This window comes from Lycorma delicatula, chromosome 5 (genome assembly GCF_047948215.1).
Source record: "Lycorma delicatula isolate Av1 chromosome 5, ASM4794821v1, whole genome shotgun sequence".
Taxonomy (NCBI): domain Eukaryota; kingdom Metazoa; phylum Arthropoda; class Insecta; order Hemiptera; family Fulgoridae; genus Lycorma; species Lycorma delicatula.
In genome coordinates this window covers 105,270,111-105,292,589 of record NC_134459.1, presented here as the reverse complement: position 1 = coordinate 105,292,589, position 22,479 = coordinate 105,270,111, and the positions used below count along the sequence as shown (strand labels likewise).

At 32.5% G+C, this 22,479-nt stretch overlaps 1 protein-coding gene across 1 annotated transcript in view; it reads right to left on the bottom strand.

The window, feature by feature from the left end:
* The window catches only part of Exo84 (exocyst complex component Exo84), a 50,246-nt gene extending 33,883 nt beyond the window's left edge, over window positions 1-16,363 (bottom strand). Inside the window, exons 1-5 of the mRNA XM_075366803.1 lie at window positions 16,258-16,363; window positions 6,318-6,473; window positions 4,401-4,585; window positions 2,874-3,016; window positions 1,569-1,722 (exon numbers count right to left, since the gene is read on the bottom strand). Coding sequence (XP_075222918.1) covers window positions 1,569-1,722; window positions 2,874-3,016; window positions 4,401-4,585; window positions 6,318-6,473; window positions 16,258-16,312 — 693 coding nt within the window. The 5' untranslated portion in view covers window positions 16,313-16,363. The remainder of the gene's footprint in view (window positions 1-1,568; window positions 1,723-2,873; window positions 3,017-4,400; window positions 4,586-6,317; window positions 6,474-16,257) is intronic.
* Between the last annotated feature and the right edge of the window lie 6,116 nt (window positions 16,364-22,479).

Sequence of the window (22,479 nt, the reverse complement as noted above, 5' to 3'; positions counted from 1 at the left end):
TTGGAAAATGAAAAAATCCTTTAATTAAAATTTTAAAATTTTTCAAAAATGGTGGGTGATAGAAAGATTCTGAGTTGATATTCGGTTTCACCATCAAAAACAGATTAAAATCACGTATTGCAAGTAAGGAAACAAAAATTATATTTATCAGTGTAATTTAAAATTAAACATTATTAAATAATTCCTTGTTCTGTTTTATAATAAGAAATGTTATGCTATCAGAAAAAAATTATAGACAAAACTTTTTTACACCAATTTTTTTTTCTTCTATCATTATCATGCCATCAATTCAAGTGTCTCATTAGCAAATTGTATGTACAAAGCTTATTGGCCTTGAGTACAAGTTCTGTCATGTAATAAAGTGCATGTACTTTATTCTATTTTTTTTTTAATTGTAAAAGTAGTTTTTTCATTGTTGAAATGGAATATGATCTTTTAAGAGAACAGAAAATCAATGTGAACCTCAGAAGGAACATGCTCAGGAAGTACACAAAATACCATGTAAAGAGTACAAGGAGTTTAATATGGAGCTTAGAACTGGTGTTTAAAATGGGTCAACACTTTAAGGAGGATGAAAGTATCAATGACAACAGAAAAAAGGTGTCCAACAACTTGTGTCAGTGAAAACATTTAATACATTTATGATCTTGTGAGGTCAGAAGATGGCATTACTACTAAAACAATGGCTAACATGCTTGTAATCAGTAAAGGTTCAAACAATCTGAACAGTAAGAAACAATATAAAGATTATCCTGAAGAAATGCAATACTTTTGCTCCTTCATATTCTGTTAGAAACAGGGAGTAAAAACAGTGGCACACTGAATACCGCTAAGTTGGGTGGAGAATACAAATGGGACATATTTTCTCAACAGGATAACAGAAGATAAATCATGTGATTTAAAACAGAAAAACAAAGTGAAGAATAAGAGGAATATATAAATATGGAGGTGTACAGTAAAAAAAAAAATTTGGAAAAGTTATTTGAAAATCAAAACTACAGACATCTCTATTTTTTTTCTATTCAAGGATTGGTCTTCATGAATTTATTTCAGCAGATCAGGCAATTAATACTGTGCTTTATATCATGAAAATTTAGATGAGCATACATGATCTGATTGTGGGCAGAAAAGAACTAGATCTTTTATCGGGGCAATATACTCTCACTTACAGTATTCACTGCATGAAAATTTATCATCTACTTAAAAACAACATTATCACCTCAAACCACCCATTATACACCTTACTTAACCTCTTATAGACTTTTTTGTACCCTAAAGTACAAATGGCCGTGCAGGATGAAAGAATTTTGAAGACATTAAAAATGAGATGACTAAACTTTTGAAGGGCCTATCAAATCAAAATATACAACCTGTTTTGGAAAATAGAAAAACTGTCAGGCCAAGTGCATTCATTCTATCTCAAGGAGAATACATCAAGTGTGACCAAACTGTTAAATCATAATAATTAAAAATGCATTTTTCTCAATTATTTTTTGTCCACATTTTTTTGTATATTTTAATGAACTAAAAATTAAATGAACTACAAACACAGAAAAAATAATTTATACCTTGGACTGATTACTAGTACACTGGAAAACTCTTGAATCTGGAAATGCAAGCAATTTGAAGGCATGTCTAACATTACCCAAATCTCTAACATTAACAACTGCAAGACTTCCTAATTCATATTGCGTTTGAAATTTGTAACGAGCTGGACCTCTCCTTAAAAATTGAAAGAATAAATTAATAGAACAATTAAATAATGAAAAACTAATAGGTTTTACATTTTTGGTAATATATTCACTTAAATTATGTTTCAGTGAATCTAAAAAGTATAATGTAAGGCTAGCATTCCTTAAATGAAGACAAAAAAATATAATTCAGGATTCTGTAAATAAAAAAGACAAGAAATAATATACAAGAAAAAATCAACAGTAGACGCATGTACTTAACAACGAACATAATATTTGAGTCAAAACACACATTATGAGTATATATATATATATATATATATATATATATATATATATATATATATATATATATATATATATATATATATACAATAATATAAAATGTTTATACAAAACATGTTCATCAGACATATGATTATTATGCGATTACCCTACTGAAAAGTTTTTTAATTTATTTTAACTACACCAGATTCTCTAATTCTAAAATATAATCTTGTTTTTCTAATAAAATTTAACAAAAAAGCTGAGTAAAATTTCTGTAAATGAAAATGTTACTCTTATTTATTTTAACTGTTATTTGTTCAACTTTCATATGAATGAAAAGAGGCACTCTAAGAGAACTAAATTTTTACTGCAGTAAAGAGAAGTGCTTGTATTAAGAACTATAATGTTTACTGAAGTCAACCGTATTTAACTTGTATTTAAATAAAATTCAGCATGAATTTGAATATGAAATCTTAAACATAGTTCTGTCTAATTGCATACTTTTGTTAATTAAACACACTTTTAAGTTATTTTTTGTTCAAATGTTGAAATAAGACATTATCAGCTAATATTATTATTATTTGCTGATTTCTGTGGTGGGTGGTAGCATCTTGGCCTTTCATCTGGAGGTCCCAGGTACAAATCCTGATCAGGCATGGCATTTTCATATGCCACAAAATTTACCTATCATACAGTGAATGTAACTGGGAATAAGCCTGTTGCTGCTTTGAAATAAATAAATTATTATCATTATTATTGCTCTTAACATAGCTTAATGAAATGAAAACCACTCAAAAGCTCTCATAATATTTCATGAATTTTAATATAAAATCCAAATTTTTACTTACGACTTTAAGTTATTACGAATTATTATAAACAATTAATTATAGAAATATACTGTAAAATAAAATATACCTGTTTGATATCCATGTAGCAACCAATAAAATATCAGTAAGTAAATAAGCATGAACCCTATGCAATGGTGTATTTTCTAACTGATCCAATTCAAGTAAATCACCTTCATATAGAAGACCTCGGTTTGGAACATCAAGGAGAGACTAAAAACAAATACTTATACCTTTTTTATACATTATATTAAACTAGATTATGAAAGCTTAAAAATTACATCACAAAACCTTAATCTTCCACCAAGAAAGCCTTTTTAATTCTTACTACATAACGCATTCTGATGTTTAGAGCACACAACCCCATAAATTTGATTTTTGACAATTTTTCCATGTTTTAAAAAATGTAAACATGTGAAATCTAAACTTTTTTAACTTATTTTATTTTCCAAATTCATAGCACATTTAAAGAAACAACAAGAAATAACATTTAGTTATAAAATTTGCACACTCAAACTAAAACAAACTATATAAATAAAAATTGAAATTTATAATTTTTTCTTTTATCACTTTTAGATACACAAATGTAAAATAATGTTAAAAATAAGGTTTCATTTCCTCCTTTTTTACTTGTAAAAATAAAAATTTTTCACTTTTTTCTTACACTTTATAAATTTTCACTCTTTCTTTTACTCATTATAAATTCTCACTTTTTTTGTCTCTTATTAAATGAATTTGTCTAATCCTCTATTGTTAGTCAGTCTTGTAATTATAAAATAAATTAATAAATTTTATTACCATAACTCATTCATTCAATATTGTAGCAGATTGTAAAACACAACTATTTTTTATACAAATAAATCTATACTGAAAATACTATCGATTACCCATTTAGAATCGTATATAAGATTTTGTTTTGGCCTTGTAGTTATAATTAAACATATGTACAGGCAATACACATGGGTCAAATCAAATAGTAAACAATAAAGGTCAAAAGAGAAATAATAATGGTTAAAATTAGAAGAATTTTGAATCATATATATCCTCCTTAGCAATTTATTGATTTTAAAGCCAACTTTTCTTTTGTTATTGTGTCAAGGAAGATTATTTTCATATTACAATAACTTGTTTTGTAAATTGAATATAATAAATAAATAAATTTAATTTATATTTAAACTTCCAGCTTAAATTGAGTGAATTTGTATATGGATATTATGGATCTTGATGAAAATGTTAAGTGTGCAATCTTTAAAATATGCCTAAACCGATCTAAACTAAATTTAATTGGGAAGATTTTCTGATTTTTTTTGCTTTTCCTCAATCAATTTTCATTATTAAAAAAAAAAAACATATTTGCACAGGAGGTAATCAATTCTGGACACTTAATAATAGCATTCTGAGGCGTCGCCCACCAGAGCAACCAGCCTGGAGGGCCTAGCTGCAGAGGCATGCGGTAGGCACACTTGTAAAATAATAATTATAATAATAAAATAATAACAATCGTTAAATAATAGGCAAGCTAGTAAAATAATAAATAAATTCAAATAATTTAAATTCTACCAGAAATAATGTGTAAAGAAAGAAACAATATACATACAGCACATCCTTCAACTTTTTCAGTGATTGCTGTGAGTAACTTTTCCCGTTTATCCTCATTAGCAGTTTCTTTCTCCTCTTTGGTATTGTTATCAAGGGCAGCAGCAGGTGTCTGTGATAAGGCAGCTAACAGTGATCGCTGTTCAGTAAGAAGATGTGATAATTGGTACATTTCAGACTCAAGATCTAGTTGTTTAAGAATTAACATAGAATACAAAATTCTAAGATACAAAAACATGCTTATTTTTAGAGTTCTATCGATGATTATGTATTGTTGGAAATTTTTTCTTAAGCTTAGTATGTGTAGAGTATATTCCTAAATTGTTGATTTTCTTTGAAATCATACCTCTGATTTCTTAATATAATTGAACAGAAATCTCTTTTAACAAATTCCACAAAAAAAAGGGGTACACACTTTAACAATACATAATTTAATATTGAAATCTTTAAAATTTGTCAGACTTTTTTAAAAACCATCTCAAACTTATAACAACTGATGTTTCCGTTTTCCTACTTAAGTAATTAAATGTCCCTTGTAAATTTAAGCATCTGATTGTTAAATAAATCAGTTCCTACCTCTTCAGCAGAGGTCCATATTCCAGCCAAACCAGCGCTAGCTCAGAAGTCAAGTTATACAATTGAAATGGTCCATTTATTTTCACTATACAAAAATTACTTTTGCAACATAGATATAATGTAAAAAATCGGTTAACTTTAAAAAAAAAAGTTATTTTTAAAACAAAAGACATGCTTTTTTCAGGACTAACTCACTAAAAAGACTTTAAACTTCAGATTTTTTTAGCCACGCTTCTTTACTTATATTTTAAGTCCTTTCCCTTTATACTTCTGCATTTTGCATTTTATTTTAATAAAATAAATTGCTAAAGACAATTTGATAGAGCTCAAATTTTTTTGAGGAAATGCTCTTTATTGCTGGTAAAAACATTTATTTTTTATTTTAAAAAATACAGTAAATAGATTCATATTCAATTAATATTCAACTAATTCAATTAGAAGCAGTAATTTGTTGGAATTATTAATATCAGCAGGTCATGATAAATTGGGACATCTAAATTGTATATATAACAGCAGTATGTAAAACAGGTTTCTAATCATTTATCTGTATTTTTAATCATAAAGACCTTCAGTGATTGATTCTTTACGTAATTTTCCAAATTCTTACCAGGATAGGAAACTGAAATTCAGAAACAGTCAAAGGCATACTCACTTAGTACTTGGAAACTTTACAGTGTCAGAATTATCATTGATAACCCGTATCAGGGTAAACCTTTTGTTTAAAAATCTTGTTTTCTTTAATTTTATTGAATTTGTAAAAAAAAAATCAAATCTTTATTTATAATTGCTTGTTGTAATCTAGTTTCCCATTCTTTAAAACACATACAGGGTGCAGCAAGATAATCTGCTGATTTGAAGGGTCAATCAAAACAAAGATGTTATAGGTATCATTGTAACAATTTTTTCATCATATGCTACTTACTACATTGTAAATTTACTTTTACACTGTTTTGAAAATTATATCCAACAAGTGGCACCACCCATTGGCGATACACTGATTTACCATAATTCAGAAGCATCGGTCGACTCTTTCCAGCATAGCAAGGGTATGTTGGCTATTGCTTGGTGACCATTAGGAAAGCACGCCTCTACAGCAAACGCACACTGTTTCTTCGTCCACCACATTCTTGGTACTGAGATGGAAGGGAGAAAAAACTTCCTGACCCTCCCATTCGAATGAGCCCATCTGCACCCTCTAAAGGCCAAACCTTGCTTCCTGGCGCCTAATTCAAATCAGCAAATTATGCTTGTACTCTGTACAAGAGGATATTATTACTCAAGTTTACATACACAAATAAACATGAATAGAAAAACAATGAAAATTAATATTTAAAAAGGATACGTGAAATTTCTTTAGCAGTTTCAATAAATTGCATGTAATTTTGATAAACATTTTTCTTTAATGCTGCACTTGTTTCTTCTGCAAGAGTTTGTACCTTAGTACGATGTAATTGTAATTCTTGCCCACCAATACAAACTTGTGATACTTCTTTTACATCTGCAAAAAAAAAAAAAAATAAATAAAACATCTGTATTCTTGTAACAGATACATTATTAACAACAAAATGTATAATACTGTATAAAATCTAATAGGAACTGATACATAAATCTTTTATATGTGTGTGCATGTACACAATTTATTAATTAACAAAAAAAACATAAATGATTAATAAATATCAAAGAAAAGTATATATAACCAAGTAGTAAAACTTTATGTTTTATATAACATTAACTGTCCTTACCCAGTACTACACAATTAATTTTTTTTAAAACTAGTATTGTGCACAGTTTCAACTACTGGCTGTAAATCCAAGACATAAATTTTTCTAGCTCTTCCTGACACTACTTCCATTCCTCTACTTTCTTCAATGTGGATTCTATTTCATGGTTCTTTATTTATAAAGGTACTAATTAAATAGTTTAATAGTTATGAGTAGATATCAAACATGGGCAAACTCAAAAACATTGACATATCTATTCAAGCAGCACACTTAAAAATCAAATTTTCTAACCACTACAACTAATTAAAAATATACCACTATTAAAAGGTATGTAAAATATTAATACTTCCAAGACATAAAAAGACCCGGTCTACAACTTACAAGTAATTTACAAACCAATCAATAGTTTGTAAATTGCTCATTGACTGAGAGTATCTGTTACCACATACATATTTATATCATTACATTTTATAAAAGGATATTTATTCAGTGTAAACATTTTGCATATACAGAGTTGGCTACACTAAAATAGGGCATAGATGGTTAGTTATGATTACCTAGTTACAATAATTATGTTATCATTAAATGATAGTGTTTGTAAATGCTGTAAGTTAATGAATGACCATGGAAGTTATTTGAGAAACCTACATCCATTATATTATACTACTACAAGACCTCAAATATTAGAATCACGCTAGTGGGTGAAATATATGTCAATGCCAAGTATAAGGATAAATTTCAGGTGCTAAAATTAAACATTAAGTACACTTTTAGCTGCATATGGTAAATTATCTCATGATGATATGGGTATTGCTAAGGATTGTACATATAATATTGTATAAAAAGATAATCCCTGTTTCAAGTACGACCACCCTATACCATTTTCTCTTCAGTCAATAATTAAAAATTAATTAAACCACCTTGAGAGTGAAGAAATTATTTCAAAAGTAAAGTTTTCAGATTGGAAAACTCCAGTGATTCTAGTTGTTAAGCCTAATGGTAGCACTCAACTTTGTGCAGATTTCAATGTTACAGTTAATACTCAAATTCAAGTTTTACAGGATCCATTCCTTAGCTACAAAGGGGTTTTTGCTAAGTTAACTAGGGATCAGTTGTTTACTACATTGGATATTAAAACAGCATTCCTACATATTCTGATTATGGGAAATTCTTCCAAAATTCTAACTATTAATGCTCACAAAGGCCTTTATACAGTAAATCAATTAATGTACAGAACTAGTTCAGCTCTACTGTTTGGCAGTTCTACATTGAAAGAGTAGTTGAAAAAATTCCTGGCGTTTGTGTCATACGTGACACTATACGGTTGTTCTATTGAGGAACACCTATCCCAGTTGAAAATTGTCTTAAAAAACTAAATGAAAATGACATTTGGCTTATTAAGGGTATATGTAAGTTTATGCAGAAACAAGTCAGGTATCTTGGATATATTATTGGCTGTACTGGGTTAAACAAGACATCCAATAAAATTGATGCTATTCTAAATTATAAAATCCCATCTAACAAGAGAAATGTGGAAGCATTCCTAGGCACAGTATAATTTTATGCAAAATTTGTTCCAAATTTAGCCTCTATTGTAGAACTGTAGTACAATTACTTTTTGACAAATCTAAATTTCAATGGACTCAAGTGGAATAGAGCAGTTTTGACAAAATAAAAGCAAAAATTTGTTTCTGACAGAACAGTAACACACTACCCACCATACTTTTCCTCTTATATTCTCAGTTGATGCTGTAATTTGTAGCACTTGGTGCTGTAATTTCTCATGTTGTTATTGAAGGCCATGATAAAACCTTTGCTTTGTGTACGCTTAAATGTGAACATAATTTTTTGCAACTTGACAAAGAAGCATTAGCAATTAAATACAGAGTGTAAATTTTTCAACAATATTTATGGAAGGAAGTTTACCCTCAAAACTGATCCCCGCCCGCTTGAATATATTTTTTACAAAAATCCTGAATTACTTGTGATAAATTCTACAAGATTATTATTATTATTTTTTTTGTCTTATGTCATTTCACTGGTTTGATGCAGCTCTCCAAGATTCCCTATCTAGTGCTAGTCGTTTCATTTCGGTATACCCCCTACATCCTACATCCCTAACATTTTGTTTTACATATTCCAAATGTGGCCTGCCTACACAATTTTTTCCTTCTACCTGTCCCTCCAATATTAAAGTGACTACTCCAGGATGCCTTAATATGTGGCCTATAAGTCTGTCTCTTCTTTTAGCTATATTTTTCCAAATGCTTCTTTCTTCATCTATTTGCCGTAACATCTCCTCATTTGTCACCCTATCCACCCATCTGATTTTTAACATTCTCCTATAGCACCACATTTCAAAAACCTCTAATTCTTTCTTCTCAGATACTCCGATCGTCCAAGTTTCACTTCCATATAAAGCGTCACTCCAAACATATACTTTCAAAAATCTTTTCCTGACATTTAAATTAATTTTTGATGTAAAATTATATTTCTGACTGAAGGCTCGTTTCGCCTATGCTATTCAGCATTTTATATCGCTCCTGCTTCGTCCATATTTAGTAATTCTACTTCCCAAATAACAAAATTCTTCTACCTCCATAATCTTTTCTCCTCCTATTTTCACATTCAGTGGTCCATCTTTGTTATTTCTACTACATTTCATTACTTTTGTTTTGTTCTTGTTTATTTTCATGCGATAGTTCTTGTGTGGGACTTCATCTATGCCGTTCATTGTTTCTTCTAAATCCTTTAATGTTATGAGCCTCATGGCTTCACTGGTTGACGCTCGGGCATGATGCAGATTTTACTGCCCCAGGCACAAGCGTTCAATATGTGTAAGATTATTATATTACACATTATACCTTCAAATGTTCAATTCAATATGTTTATTCAGAGTGCTGTAGCCAGAAACAAAACCAGATTTATATTGTTCTTCCCAATTATGAAAAAAAAAACCACAAAACTAATCTCTAATATGCACCTGCATTACATAGACAAATGTAGGATTTAGCACAGGCAAAATCCTACATTGGATATGTTCGTCAAGGATTTCCTTCGGGGAACCAAGGTGGTCAGGCAGCTGGGGAGGAAGGAAGCCCAAAAAGTCACTGGGTGTTGGAGACCTCGCCAAAGATCTGGCAGGTCTTGGTGGCCAGTGGACGTCTGTTTTTTGGGTGGACCTCATGTAGGGTTGTCGACCATACAGAGCTCGCCTGATGCTACAAGTGGCAAGGCTTTGGTGACACCTCTCTCTGCTGCAGAGCGCAGTCGGAGATATGTGGTCACTGTGTTCTTCCAGGGCACAGGGCAGCCAATTGCCCTGCCAAGTCAGCACCACCACCAGCACCTTGGTGAAAGGCAGAGATGCTGGACACCAGGTCAAGGGTAGGCAGTGCAGGGCATATGACGTTGCACGGACAAGAGTTGTAAAAAACACAGTTTATGGCAACGCCTGAATTGGGGACGCCTCTGAGGGCAGACTCAACCATGTTGAACGCTTGTGCCTGAGGCAGTAAAAAATGCATCATGCCCAAGCGTCAACCATTGAAGCCATGAGGCTCGAGGAGTACAACCTCAAGGTCCTCTTGGTCCAAGAGCCGTGCGCGGTCGGGGGTAGGGTGGTACGTTTCCATGGGGTGGATGTTATTCATTCTCGTGGGGGACAGCCGCTCTCCGCGGCCGTGGTTGGCTCAGATTCATTGGGTGTCTTTTGGATGCCCCACTGGTCGGATGAGCAATTCACCGTCACGGGAGTCACGAGGGGTACGCTCGATGTCGTAATAGTGTCGGGATAGTTGGATAGAGTATCGATGACTTTCTGGCGAAGTTGGGCAGGATTCTGGACGATCTCCCGTGCTCCAGAGTGCTGGTTGCTCTGAACGCTAATGCCAAGCCTCCCGTCTGAGGTTCACCACTCACTGACCCTGGTCTCGAACAGTTTCTGGAAGTCAGGAACCTCTACTTGATTAATGATGCAAAACAACCGCCAACTTTCTGTTTCGAACTGGGGGAAAGTTACATTGACGTCACTTTGGTGATGGGCGACTTGCTGCAAAGTACAAGTAGTTGGGCTGTCTGGCCCAAGGCCAGTGTGACCGATCATAGGCTTATAACCTATGAGATCATTTACGAAGGCGGTCTAAGAGCTCCAGATTCGGGTCACTATAACCTAAGGGGCCTGGATCAGCACAGGCTGCGGCGCGAGTGCGCAGCTGCCTTGCAGGGGTTGAAACGGCGCATGGATCACAGAGAGGAGGTGGAATTAATGGCTGAACAATTCGGCCGGGCCATCAAGATTGGCTGCGATAGGGTCCTACGGCGGCTTCGGCCAATGGACTGACCCTTATGTAGTGGATAGTCCACCAATCGGGGAGTGCCTGGAGCCGTCTGTTAAACGTAGGCGGAAACCCGGGGAAAAGTGGTGGTCCTCTAACCTCAGCGTGCTGCGCGCAAAAGGTAGGTCCGCTAGAAGATACCAGTATCACCCCCCTAACGGAGATTATCGTTGATGATGTGCGCGCTGAGTGTCTGCGGATCTACCGCCGCCCCCGTAATGATTGTGTTCATGCCACCAATGAAGTGGTGGCAATGGTCCGCAAAATCATGTTGCCGGACAAAGCCATTGCACGTGCTGTCCAGAGTTCGATGCGGTTTGGTGGTCGTGACCACACTTTAATATCTGTTGCGTCTTACCGGGCGTTCCTGGATACTCTGTTTCCAGATGCTCCGGAGGGTGAAGTAGATGTCAGCGTTAGGGCGGGGGCTACGCCCTTCCGTGGCGTACAGGCTGTGGATCCCGTAGATATAGACCAAGTGGTTACTCGAATAGCACTGAGAAAGGCACCGGGGATTGACCAACTTGACCCGGATATTTTCTATCATCTGCTGCTGTCGTAAGAGAGCCGCTTGGCAGACTGTTCTCGGGGTGCCTAAACTGGGGTTGCTTTCCGACTTATTGGAAGGTGGCTTTGGTGAGGGTGTTCTTAAAATCAGGAAAGAATCCGAGTGAGGTCAGCAGTTATTAACCCATCAGCCTCTTGCCGGTAATCGGCAAGTTGCTTCAAAGGCTGGTTGTGGAACGGCTCTGGGAAAGCATCGATATAAACACATTTCTAATTCGAGGCCAGTATGGCTTCATGAAAGGGGTTAGCACCGAGGATTGCATCTTAAATGCTCTTTCTGAGGTGGAAAGCACCGAGATAAATATGTTTTGGCAATTTTTATTGACATAGACGCAGCATTTCCTTCCTTGTGTTGAAGTTCTGTCCTCTATGAGCTGGAACGCCGCAATGTTCCCGTAGCCCTGCAGGCCGAAGTGCGTGACTATTTGTCTAACTGTACGGCTCAGTTTAGAGATGCGCATCTGCCTGTGGAAAAGTCTGTCACCAGGGGAAGGCTGCAGGGTTCCGTTCTCGGTCCCTTGCTGTGGAACCTGGTATCTGACGAGTTTCTGGGATTGACATTCCCAGAAGGGGTCACGGCCCAGGCTTTCGCCGATGACTGTCTCCTTTTACTTCTTCGTAATTCACGACCGCAGCTGGAAGATCGAGGGCAAGCAGCCTTGTCAACTACGGAGGACTGGATGGACATTCAAAATTTAAAGATTTCTGTGCCCAAGACGAAGTTTATGCTTTTCAAGGATGCATACAAATTATTGTACAGTTGAAACCCCCACATTAAGTGTAAAGCCTGAGTAATCAGCTGAGTGAGAGTTTATAAGTACCTAAATGTTTTGTTTGATGAGAAGTTGCTGTTTAGCAAACACATTAGGCAAGTACCGGCGGATGCCGTCCCAGTGATGCACAAACCTAGGATGATTGCTCGGAAGAACTATGGGTTGTCTGGCCGTCAAATGTACAAGGTGTACCGAGGTGTCTTCGAAATCATGACCTCTTACGCGGCACCCGTTTGGGCGCATAGGTTGGACAAGAATAAAGCACTTCTTCAAAATTTAAGGAGTGCCCAGAGCAGAGCCTTAATTGTATGTACTAATGTTTTAAAACAACCTCCTACGAGGCTACCACCGTATTGGGAAAGGCTCTCCCAATCGATTTAGTGGTGAAAGTTTGGTCAGCCATGTCGAGATTGCGAAGAGGCCGGGAGGCCGAGGTATTTCACATGCGGTTTCGGGCCGGGCCATTACTGGAACGCAACGGTGATCACAATGCACCGGATCTAAATTTCGTTCAGTTGCCCATCTCCCGCCTGCGGAAGAATCTGCAGAGTCTCGCGATGGAAGCATGGCAACTGGAATGGGACACCACGACTAAGGGAAGATCCCTGTACAAGTTTATACGAGATCTGAGGCGGATGTTATGCCTCGAGCTCGTTTTTAAGGGCAACTGGTGCCCAGGTGCTCACCAACCATATTAATTTGAACCAATGTCTGTTTCGGTTTCGCCTGCAGCTGATGAGCTGTGTGTCTGTGGAAAGGTCCAGTCAAATAAACACCAGCCCTACTCTTGGGGGGTACCCTACTCTTGGAGCCACCCTAGAACTTAGAGGTCAAGAAGAAAACTGGCTATTCACAAGTAACGAGTCAATGTGGCATGAGCCAGCCGCATTGTTGGACTGTGTGGGAGTTCCTTGTGCAGTTGCTTTGTTCAACCGGCGTCGGTAGTTTACTTAAGACTCCTACTGCACTGCTGTAGGAAGCTAACCTAGAGATATATGGCTATAATTAAGGTTCCAAGCGCTTTAATATGGTAGACAGGTACTTGCTCGCATTCAGAGACCTAGGCGTGGCAATGAATTGCTGTCTAGATGAAGTAAATTTTAATTTATGGAATGTCATATATATTTTTAGTAGCTGACAGGGTGCGCCTAACCATTTTAGTAAATATATGACAAGTGAGCAGTTGGGACATGTAAGGAGGTGGTGTGTGGCACCATACTTAGTCTACTCACGCTGTTAGGTAAGCTCTAGGAGCTATTTAGGACACTGGTCACTTAACTGTTTCGAGGCTCAGTAGCCATTTGTGGCACAGACATTTGGTCTTATGCTTTAGGGTGACCAAATGAGGTGTAAGTGGGAGAAATGCTAAGAAAACCAATTACATGTACAAATATAAAGGGATTTATATTTTCATGACTTCATTTTAAGAATTGGACTTATATAATATTATATGTCTACAAATAACATTTAAGATAATTAAACATTGTGTTTACTTCCTTATTTTATAATAAACAAAGATGTTATCTGATATTGTACTGTTAAAACCTGTATTAATATTTCTCTTGCATTGTATCGTATTTGAAGTTCATGTGCATTGGGTGGGGGGGGGAAGAAATATTACAAATAAATATTTATATCATTACATTATTCATTCACACATTAAATAAATAAAATATGTTGTCAAATAATAAAAATAATAAATAATAAAAATATTAATTAAAAGTTAAAAAGATAAATAGGTTAAAAAAAGAATGAATATATGTTTGTGGTTTGGCTAGCCAATAATATATTACTGTATAGGATTTTAAATAGATAAAACTAAACATTAACAATATTTGAACATGAACATTTTACGTAAACAATTAAAAGATTGAATCAACTAAAGATGTGAAAAAATCGTGAAAGTACTCCTGTATATATACATAATGATATAAGGTAAGTGTAATCCTACCTAATTTAATTTTATTCTGTACTTGGTGGATCAAGTTATTTATAACAATACAGAGGAATATGAGTCTTAAAATTGACTTTAAATATATATATATATATATATATATATATATATATATATATATATATATATATATATATGAAGTGATTAGTAATTGGTAATTAAATTACTGATTATTGAAGTGAAGTTATTACATAAATAATTTAATATGACTACCATATATATGTGGTCATTAGTTTTGCAATAGCACTGGGTAAGGTAATGTTTTGGTTTTTTTGCAAAACAGCTACCTTAACTAACTCTTGTGTTAATAATGAAGACTCAAAAAACTATGTTGAGGATTTTCTACACATAATTGGTTGGAAATATCAATATAGAATGAGATTTTAAAAACTGTATTTGCAGACATTTTTTTATACAATATTTTCTGTGAACAACTATAAATTCTCTAATTTGATTACTAATTAAGTGATTAAAAACTGAATATACAGTAGTGAAAAAAGTTTATAAAACTATTTTTATAACAGTATTATTGAATTATTTAATAAATTGATTAGTTAATTAGACAAATTTAATGTTCTTTAACTTATCATTGTATATTACTTGATTTGATATTACAGTTTTGCATGTAATCAGATGATTGTAGATTAATCAGCTGTTTTCATTTCCTTAAAAAAGTGCCAGGTTGTTAGAAATTGATTTTTTTACATATTCTGTGAAAATTTTGATGAGTGCAATTTTAAGTTAAAATGGCAGACACAAGTAAGCATTTAATTAAATGACTTGTTGCTAGAGTTTGGTTAGAAGTGAACAAACACAAATGAAAGCTGTAAAGACAGATGTTCAGTGTTGTAGTAGTAACAGACCAAAAGCAGTATAAAAAAGGCCTTTTCCATCAGGTCAACCCTCAATTTGAAATGATCTGGACGAGCTTCCAATCAACTGAAGAGTTCTGATACTGTTGAGGTATCCTGATTTTAATTCCTCTTAAATCAAACAGGAAAAGGTCTTCAAAAATAAATATTCCTCACTGAACACTTCAGAAAATAATTTTAAAAAAAAGTTTTTTAATTTATATCTTTTAGTCCTGCTTGTGTTGAGCTTTTTGACCAGGGCAGACTTTAAGAGAAATTTGTTGCTAAGTTTTTCTAAGGCATTTTTCCAATGTTCACATACAAAAACCAGTTTTCTTTTCTGAGTGCGCCATTTACCTGAGTAATAACCTCAAAATTTGTACTTTTAGTGTAAAGAAAGTCTTTTCTTTTATGAGGAAATCACAGAGCACCCATAACATCTAACAATGTGGACAATACCTGAAACACACCTGATCGACAATACTTTTTTTGAAGGAAGTGTAACACAATTTCATACATTAACATGCTTAAAAATTGTTTTATTCCTCAGATTCAATTGACTGGTAAGAAATTAACTACTATTACTACAAGATGGATCTCCAGCTAATTATGCTCAAGTCGGTAAGGAATCTTTTAAATGAATATTACGATGGGCAGTGAGTTGGTAGAGCTCTTTATTTTAGTGCTCACCTATAAGACAAGACTTAATAACCCGTGACAACTTGTTTTGGGGAATAGTCAAAGAAAAGATCTCCAATTTGCATCTAAGGAAATGTGATGAGCCGAAAATATCTATCAGAAACTGTTTTTACGACTTTGATCCTTCAACATTGAAAAGGATATCTTCTTGGCGACTGATAATATTGTGTGCCGGCAGTGTTAAGAGCACACCACGGTGTATTGTAATTAAACAAAACGATACAAATATATATACTAATAGACGTAACCTACAACAACGTAACGTTAAAAAAGTACATTCAAATAATAGAACAAATATTAAAATTTATCTCGCAGCTCAACCATAACACAAACTGATGTGCTCTTCATTACATAGACGTAATCAAATAAAAACCACTCACATTTATCAGGATTAAAATCCACAACATTAAACTTTTTGACGTTAACATCAGCCATTCTCTCCAAACTAACCTAGTGGGTACGATAGAACCCATCGGAAAAAATGATTCAAACAATTCGATTGTAAAAAATACATCGATATATCGTCATCACAAGCTGCCCGAGGAATCCCTTGAACCACATCATTATTTATTAAAATAAACATTACATTCTATTAAAATAATTTTATCTCAATTAAAATAGAATGGAAGTAATTATATTATTTTTTACATAAAAAAATTATTATCATTTAGAAGAATATTACATTCTCTTCTACTTAGTTGCGAACTTTTGAGTTCTTGGTAGCATCCATTTCCTTTTTGATAATTTTTTTTATTTTCCACATACTATTAATATTTCTAGCATTGTTTTAATAAAATTTTCTCCAATGATTATACATCCCAGCCAATTAGCTCTCCTGTTCTGAATTGTTATAATTAAACGTCTATGCTCTTCACTTCCCTCATTACTTCATTTTTCACTCATGTCTCCTCCAATCTCCTCTATGTCCGCATATCAAATGTCTCCAGCCCTTCTTCATAAATACTATGTATATAAAGTCTGCACACATAGTAATACTTTCTTCCTTAGCCATTGGGTTTTATTTCATTTTAGCTAACTTTACTGTTAGCTTTGTATCGATACCATTTCACTTCTTTCTTTTTTTAGTGTAGATGTTTATTGACTTACAGTATCCTAACCTCATTACTCTTATCTTCTTAAATTTCATTGTCTTATTGCTTTCTAATTTCGATGATATAAGTAGTGCTTATTAGTTCAACCCCTTATGTCTCTTTCTGTCCTAAATCAATGTTTTCTTCTCTGATCAATTGCTGCAGTTTTCTAACTTAGACCTCTTATCTGAATTTTGAGAATATTTTTCTTCATTGAATGTAAATTAAATTAACTATTCTATCATATTGGCTCTTCATTACATTTTGCTTTTGAGGATTGATATGATAATCTCTTTTCTAATCAAGCATATTATACAATATCAGCATCAGAAAGTTTCATTAAGACACTTAATTCTATTTGATCTTCATAGTTTTTCCATTTTATTATCTTTCATTGCTTGTAAAACTTCCAACTTAGAGCTGTTGCTCCTAATTTTTTTACAGAGATCAATTGGCTTTCTGCTGGACTGATATAGTTTTTCCATATAATCTTTTCCTATAACACTGCCATTCATTCCTAGATTTAATTTCTTTAGCACCTGTATTTATCCCATGTTACTGTTTCTATTTTTTTATTCATCGGTTAACACTGTAATTTTCTTTCCGAGCATTGGCCTGAAAGGCATTTCTTTTTGACTTTTGTTAGTTTCTTTATTATTCAATTTTCAATAGAACCACTTCACATTCCTGTTCTTGTATTTTCTTCTGCCTTTTATTGTTTTTTACCATCTCACCTCACTGGTAACCCATGGGTTCTATATTCTCTTCTCTTAATGAAGTTAACTGTTTATTCTGCTGTTATGGGATCTTTCATATTCAGCTAAAATTCATTTGCATTGCTTCCTTCTGCATTTCTTCTCAATACTTTTTTCCAGATTCCATCTATTTAATTTCTTTGCTCTTTTGACTCTTCAAAAGACTACCTTTACTTCTGCAATCAGTGGTATATGTTGCTATTTATGTTAACTCTTGCCAAGCTGTTTGTCTTTTTTTTTTGCAATTACACGGTCCAATTTGATATCTGTCTTCATCTCCTGGTAATTTCCATGTGCTTCTTTTACAGTTTTTTAAAACAAATATTTGCCATAAGCATTTTATTTTCTTTTTAGCCTTTTCCATCTTTCATTTCATGTGCAATCTATATATTTTTCTTTTACTTCTTGATCTATCACATTCCAGTGTCCTGTTATTGCCTTAGAATTTTTAACTTCCTCTTCCATAATTTTCTCAATCTTTCACACATTAACACAATTACATGATTCTCATGCTGACTAGTTGACATGTACACTTATATTAAAAGCAACAGTTTAGGTTCATTCCTGTTCAAATAGTAATTGTCCTATAATAAGTAAAAATCATCCTTTTTATACATTTTGCTATTTAATTTTTTAGAGTGATTCCTTTTTTATTTCCTGAAATTTTATAACTTACCTAACTTTCTGTGTTCTACTCATGTCTTTTTTCAATATTTTGATAGCTTCTTAGTAGCAGTTGACTGTCATATCTGCTCTGTTGTTTCACCCAGAAATCTGAAAAGGAACATTTAACAGAAGAATCTGCTATGATGCTGAAACGTGGACGATTGTATTCTATTGCCTTCTACTTCCACACAAACTGTCCCAACATGGAGAATAGGTACTGTATGCAGCTGCTTTTAATGTAGAGAACAGGGGTTACTGCAGGGCATTTCTTAGTCTGGGTCTTAAGATTGATTATCTGACTGGCAGTACAAACCTAACAAATAGATCTTGTATCCCGGGTGCAGATATTGGTAGCTTTTTCTGTCATCCACTTAAGTGTTTATAAAACAATCATAGGAAATAAATATTTCTTTCCTTGATCACAACCTATAGTAATGGTTATCAACATCCTTATAATTTGAGTCATTAGACCCTCCAGTTGTAACTGTTTTTACATTGGCATCAGCTATTACTGCGAACAGTTTTTTGAATTAAGACAGACAGATTAAGAATTACCATGTGATCAAAACAAGTGTGTAATTTGAATTGTCTGTTCATTTAATGTATAAGTGTTGTATTTCAAATATATATCAGTTCATTTAATGTTACTGTGATAGCAATGTTCTCTTATAATTCATTTAATTCTATTAATTAATTTCTTTAAATTTTTTGTATAATATATTTTGGATTATTCACTTGTAGGCCTGCTAATTAGTTATCTTAAACATATTTTGTATATTTTTCTGTAATTTAATTATTTAAACTACAGGATCGTAAAGCAAAAAATATATTTGTGTACAGTTTATTTTTTGAAAAGGATAAGATGATGTCAGTGCAAGAATAAACCATGTTATAAGTTATTTAAGTGTTTTAATAATATATCCAAAACCATTAAAAATATGTTTACTTGTACTTTAAATAAATCTGCAGAACTGATGAAAACAAAATGGCTGATATCTCATCAGTTTTGGGTGTCTGTATATACTACTATAAAAGTGGAGCCTTTGAGAATGTCCATTTCACTGGAAACCCAGTTTTATATCTTTAATGATAAAAAACAGCAGTTTGATTTTATCTGAAATGGGTATTCAATATTAGTGAAGCTTGATCAAATAGTTTAAAAGTATATAACTGACATTTTAAAAAAAACGTGTTGAAACATTCGGAATGTTTGCCTTTCAATTGCAAAACCCTGCAGAGAGCATTAGCATGCAAAATTTGGAGAGGGAATGCATTGCTTATATTATTATAAGAAATCTTACAAACAAATATTTGATAATCTTTTTTTACTAGTTTTGATATTTTTCTCACTACTCTTCTAATTTTTTATTTCTTCTTTCCTGGCAAATATCACAGGAATCTTCCTGTAATGAGGTCGTGTCTAGGCACAACTTGTTTACAAAACAGCTAATGAAAGGAATGTGATGAAATCAAGTCATTAGCTGTAAAGGGGAAATATAAAATTTTAACATGGTACAATGCAAACTCTATTAAAATATAATTACCGTAACATTATATATTAGTAGATATAATTGATGAACATTTTGTTAAACAGGTTGCTAGTGTATGTAAGTGGTATTCCCCAGAGGCTGAGATTAAAAAAATATTAAACAATTTAATAAATGTATTATTAAAAATTCTTAACTAAAATCAAAAATAGAAATATTACTGGTGGTCCTCATATTAGATACTAGTTAATAAATAAATTTATTTACAAAATTGTATGTAATAAATTTTTACCACTTTCATTTTTCACCAATACTTTAAAGAAAATAACGGTAACTTATATTTTGTACGTTACTTTCAAATTTTGTTTTTACCTATTTATTCCTTAGTTAAATTATATTTAAAAATTAATTCCAGTCTACATATTTCACTTTTTATGAAACACTCCATGTACAACAATTTGATACACTGACTGCAATTTTAGATAACAATTTAGCAATCTTTTGGACTCCAGTGTGATCCTGTGTAGTGATAGCTTGTATCAAAATATGTAAATTCTTTAATTCTTCCATTTTTTTTTGTACTCCAATGCAATTAAATTATTAATATCTGCCAAAAAATAGTCACACATAAAACTATCTACTATTACTTTGAAAGCAGATATGAATAACTGTTTCTGACAACTCATAATAAATGGTCCAGAATACAAATACATTTCTATTATACCCTAAATGTTTTAAGGATTCAAAACATTATAAGCAGCCAAGAAGAGATATAATGAATAACATTAAAGCTCTGCTAAGGAACCATGATATTCCTTACAGTCTGCATGTTACTATAGAGTAGATATTGTTCACAGAAGTAATAGTAATGAATTATAATTATACGCAATTCTTGAGAGTGAAAAATTATTTCCTTTTTCCACTACAGCCCAGAGTAGCAAATTCATTGCTCACACAATGAAGAACGAATTTTTATTATTAAGTGTTTGTATGGGCAGTCCGAATGCTTGAAATGAATGAAACTGAAATCTGAATCAGCTACTGGATATCTTATTTCAGATTCTCATAATTCTATCCATCATACCAGAAAAATATGCAATTTGATGAAAAGATAATTGGGTAATTAAATGTTTTAGCAGTAAGAAAGAAAATATTTTGTTCCTCCCAGCAGTATGGAAAATATTTTATCAAACATATTTTGAAAAAATACATATCCTGATCTGAAATTTAGGAACATAATTCCTTTTAGACAAATTTATTCATTTAACTATGAGAGGCTTTCATCAGTGATTAGTATTTTTTCAACTGACATTCTTTTCTTTTTTTTTTTTTTTGAATAACAAAATGTATTGATTAACTGTTGATATTAGATTTTACATCTGTTATTATCCAGATTGATTGAATTGATTAAGTATGATAATTTACTTTTTTTACTTAAATCATTAAAACCAAATTAAAAATGACTAAAGTAGGTGAATATTTAAACAATTACACAAATGCTAGGGACTTAAGATCCATTTAAAATTAAGAACCATAATTACATGATTAAGATGATGTTTCTTTAACAATATTCATAAAGTAAACATTAACAGTTCATATTATATTTGGCATAAATTTAAAAATAATGTTAACAACAAAGTTATTATATTTTCCTAGCATTGGTTATTTATTTTTATATAGTGGGAAAATAATGATACATGAAAAAAATTTATAATTTTTACTTTTTTCTGCTTCCCTATCCCCAAAATCACCTCCCAAGAAAATGTTTTGATTTGTCTGCATTTACTAGAACTACAAAAATTCTAATAAAAAATGGGCAAACAATAGTCACCTAAGGTTTCTATTTTCAGGATGTGGGTGAATATTGATGAAATTTTATAGTAATAATATTGCTATAAGTTTAAATAAAGCAAAAGAAAGTTTTAAAAAATTCTAAAAATCAATATTTTAAACCTTGATTGGTTCCCTTAACTCCAATAATGCCCAAAGTATTTTAGGCCATTTGTACTACTACTACTACTACTATGCCTAGGAAGACAAAAACATTTGGTTAAAAATATGCAATAAATAAAAAGTTAACTTTTTTGATTTTGGGGGCAATTTTGTTTTTAAATGGTAATATAAGCATGTTCTGAGCTTAATATGAAGTGGGGGTTATATTTGCAAAATTTTGAGGATATTGACCCCAAAGAAGTATCTACCCCACCCGTTGGAAATATATATATCCCCAAATGTTTTCCAACAAATTGTCCAATGTACACAAGTCTTTGTGCCAGATTTCCTAAAAACTGGTTTATCCAACCAAACATTAATAAGCTTCAAACATTCAACACACATATAAACATTAACCCTACTTTTTTTTGGTAATCCTAGGTCACAAAATATTGAAAAATACAATAAAACCCACACCCTATTTTTTGACTGATTACCATACTTTCTTCTTGCAGCATAGCTCTACAGCTGTGATGCCAGAAAAGTAAAAGAAATACAACTTAGTTTCGTGAGTATTTTAAAGTTTAAAATACTCATTATATATACTATTATAATACTCATTATATATTTATTTTAGTTTTGGAGTCACTTTTGCAATACTAGAATCTGAA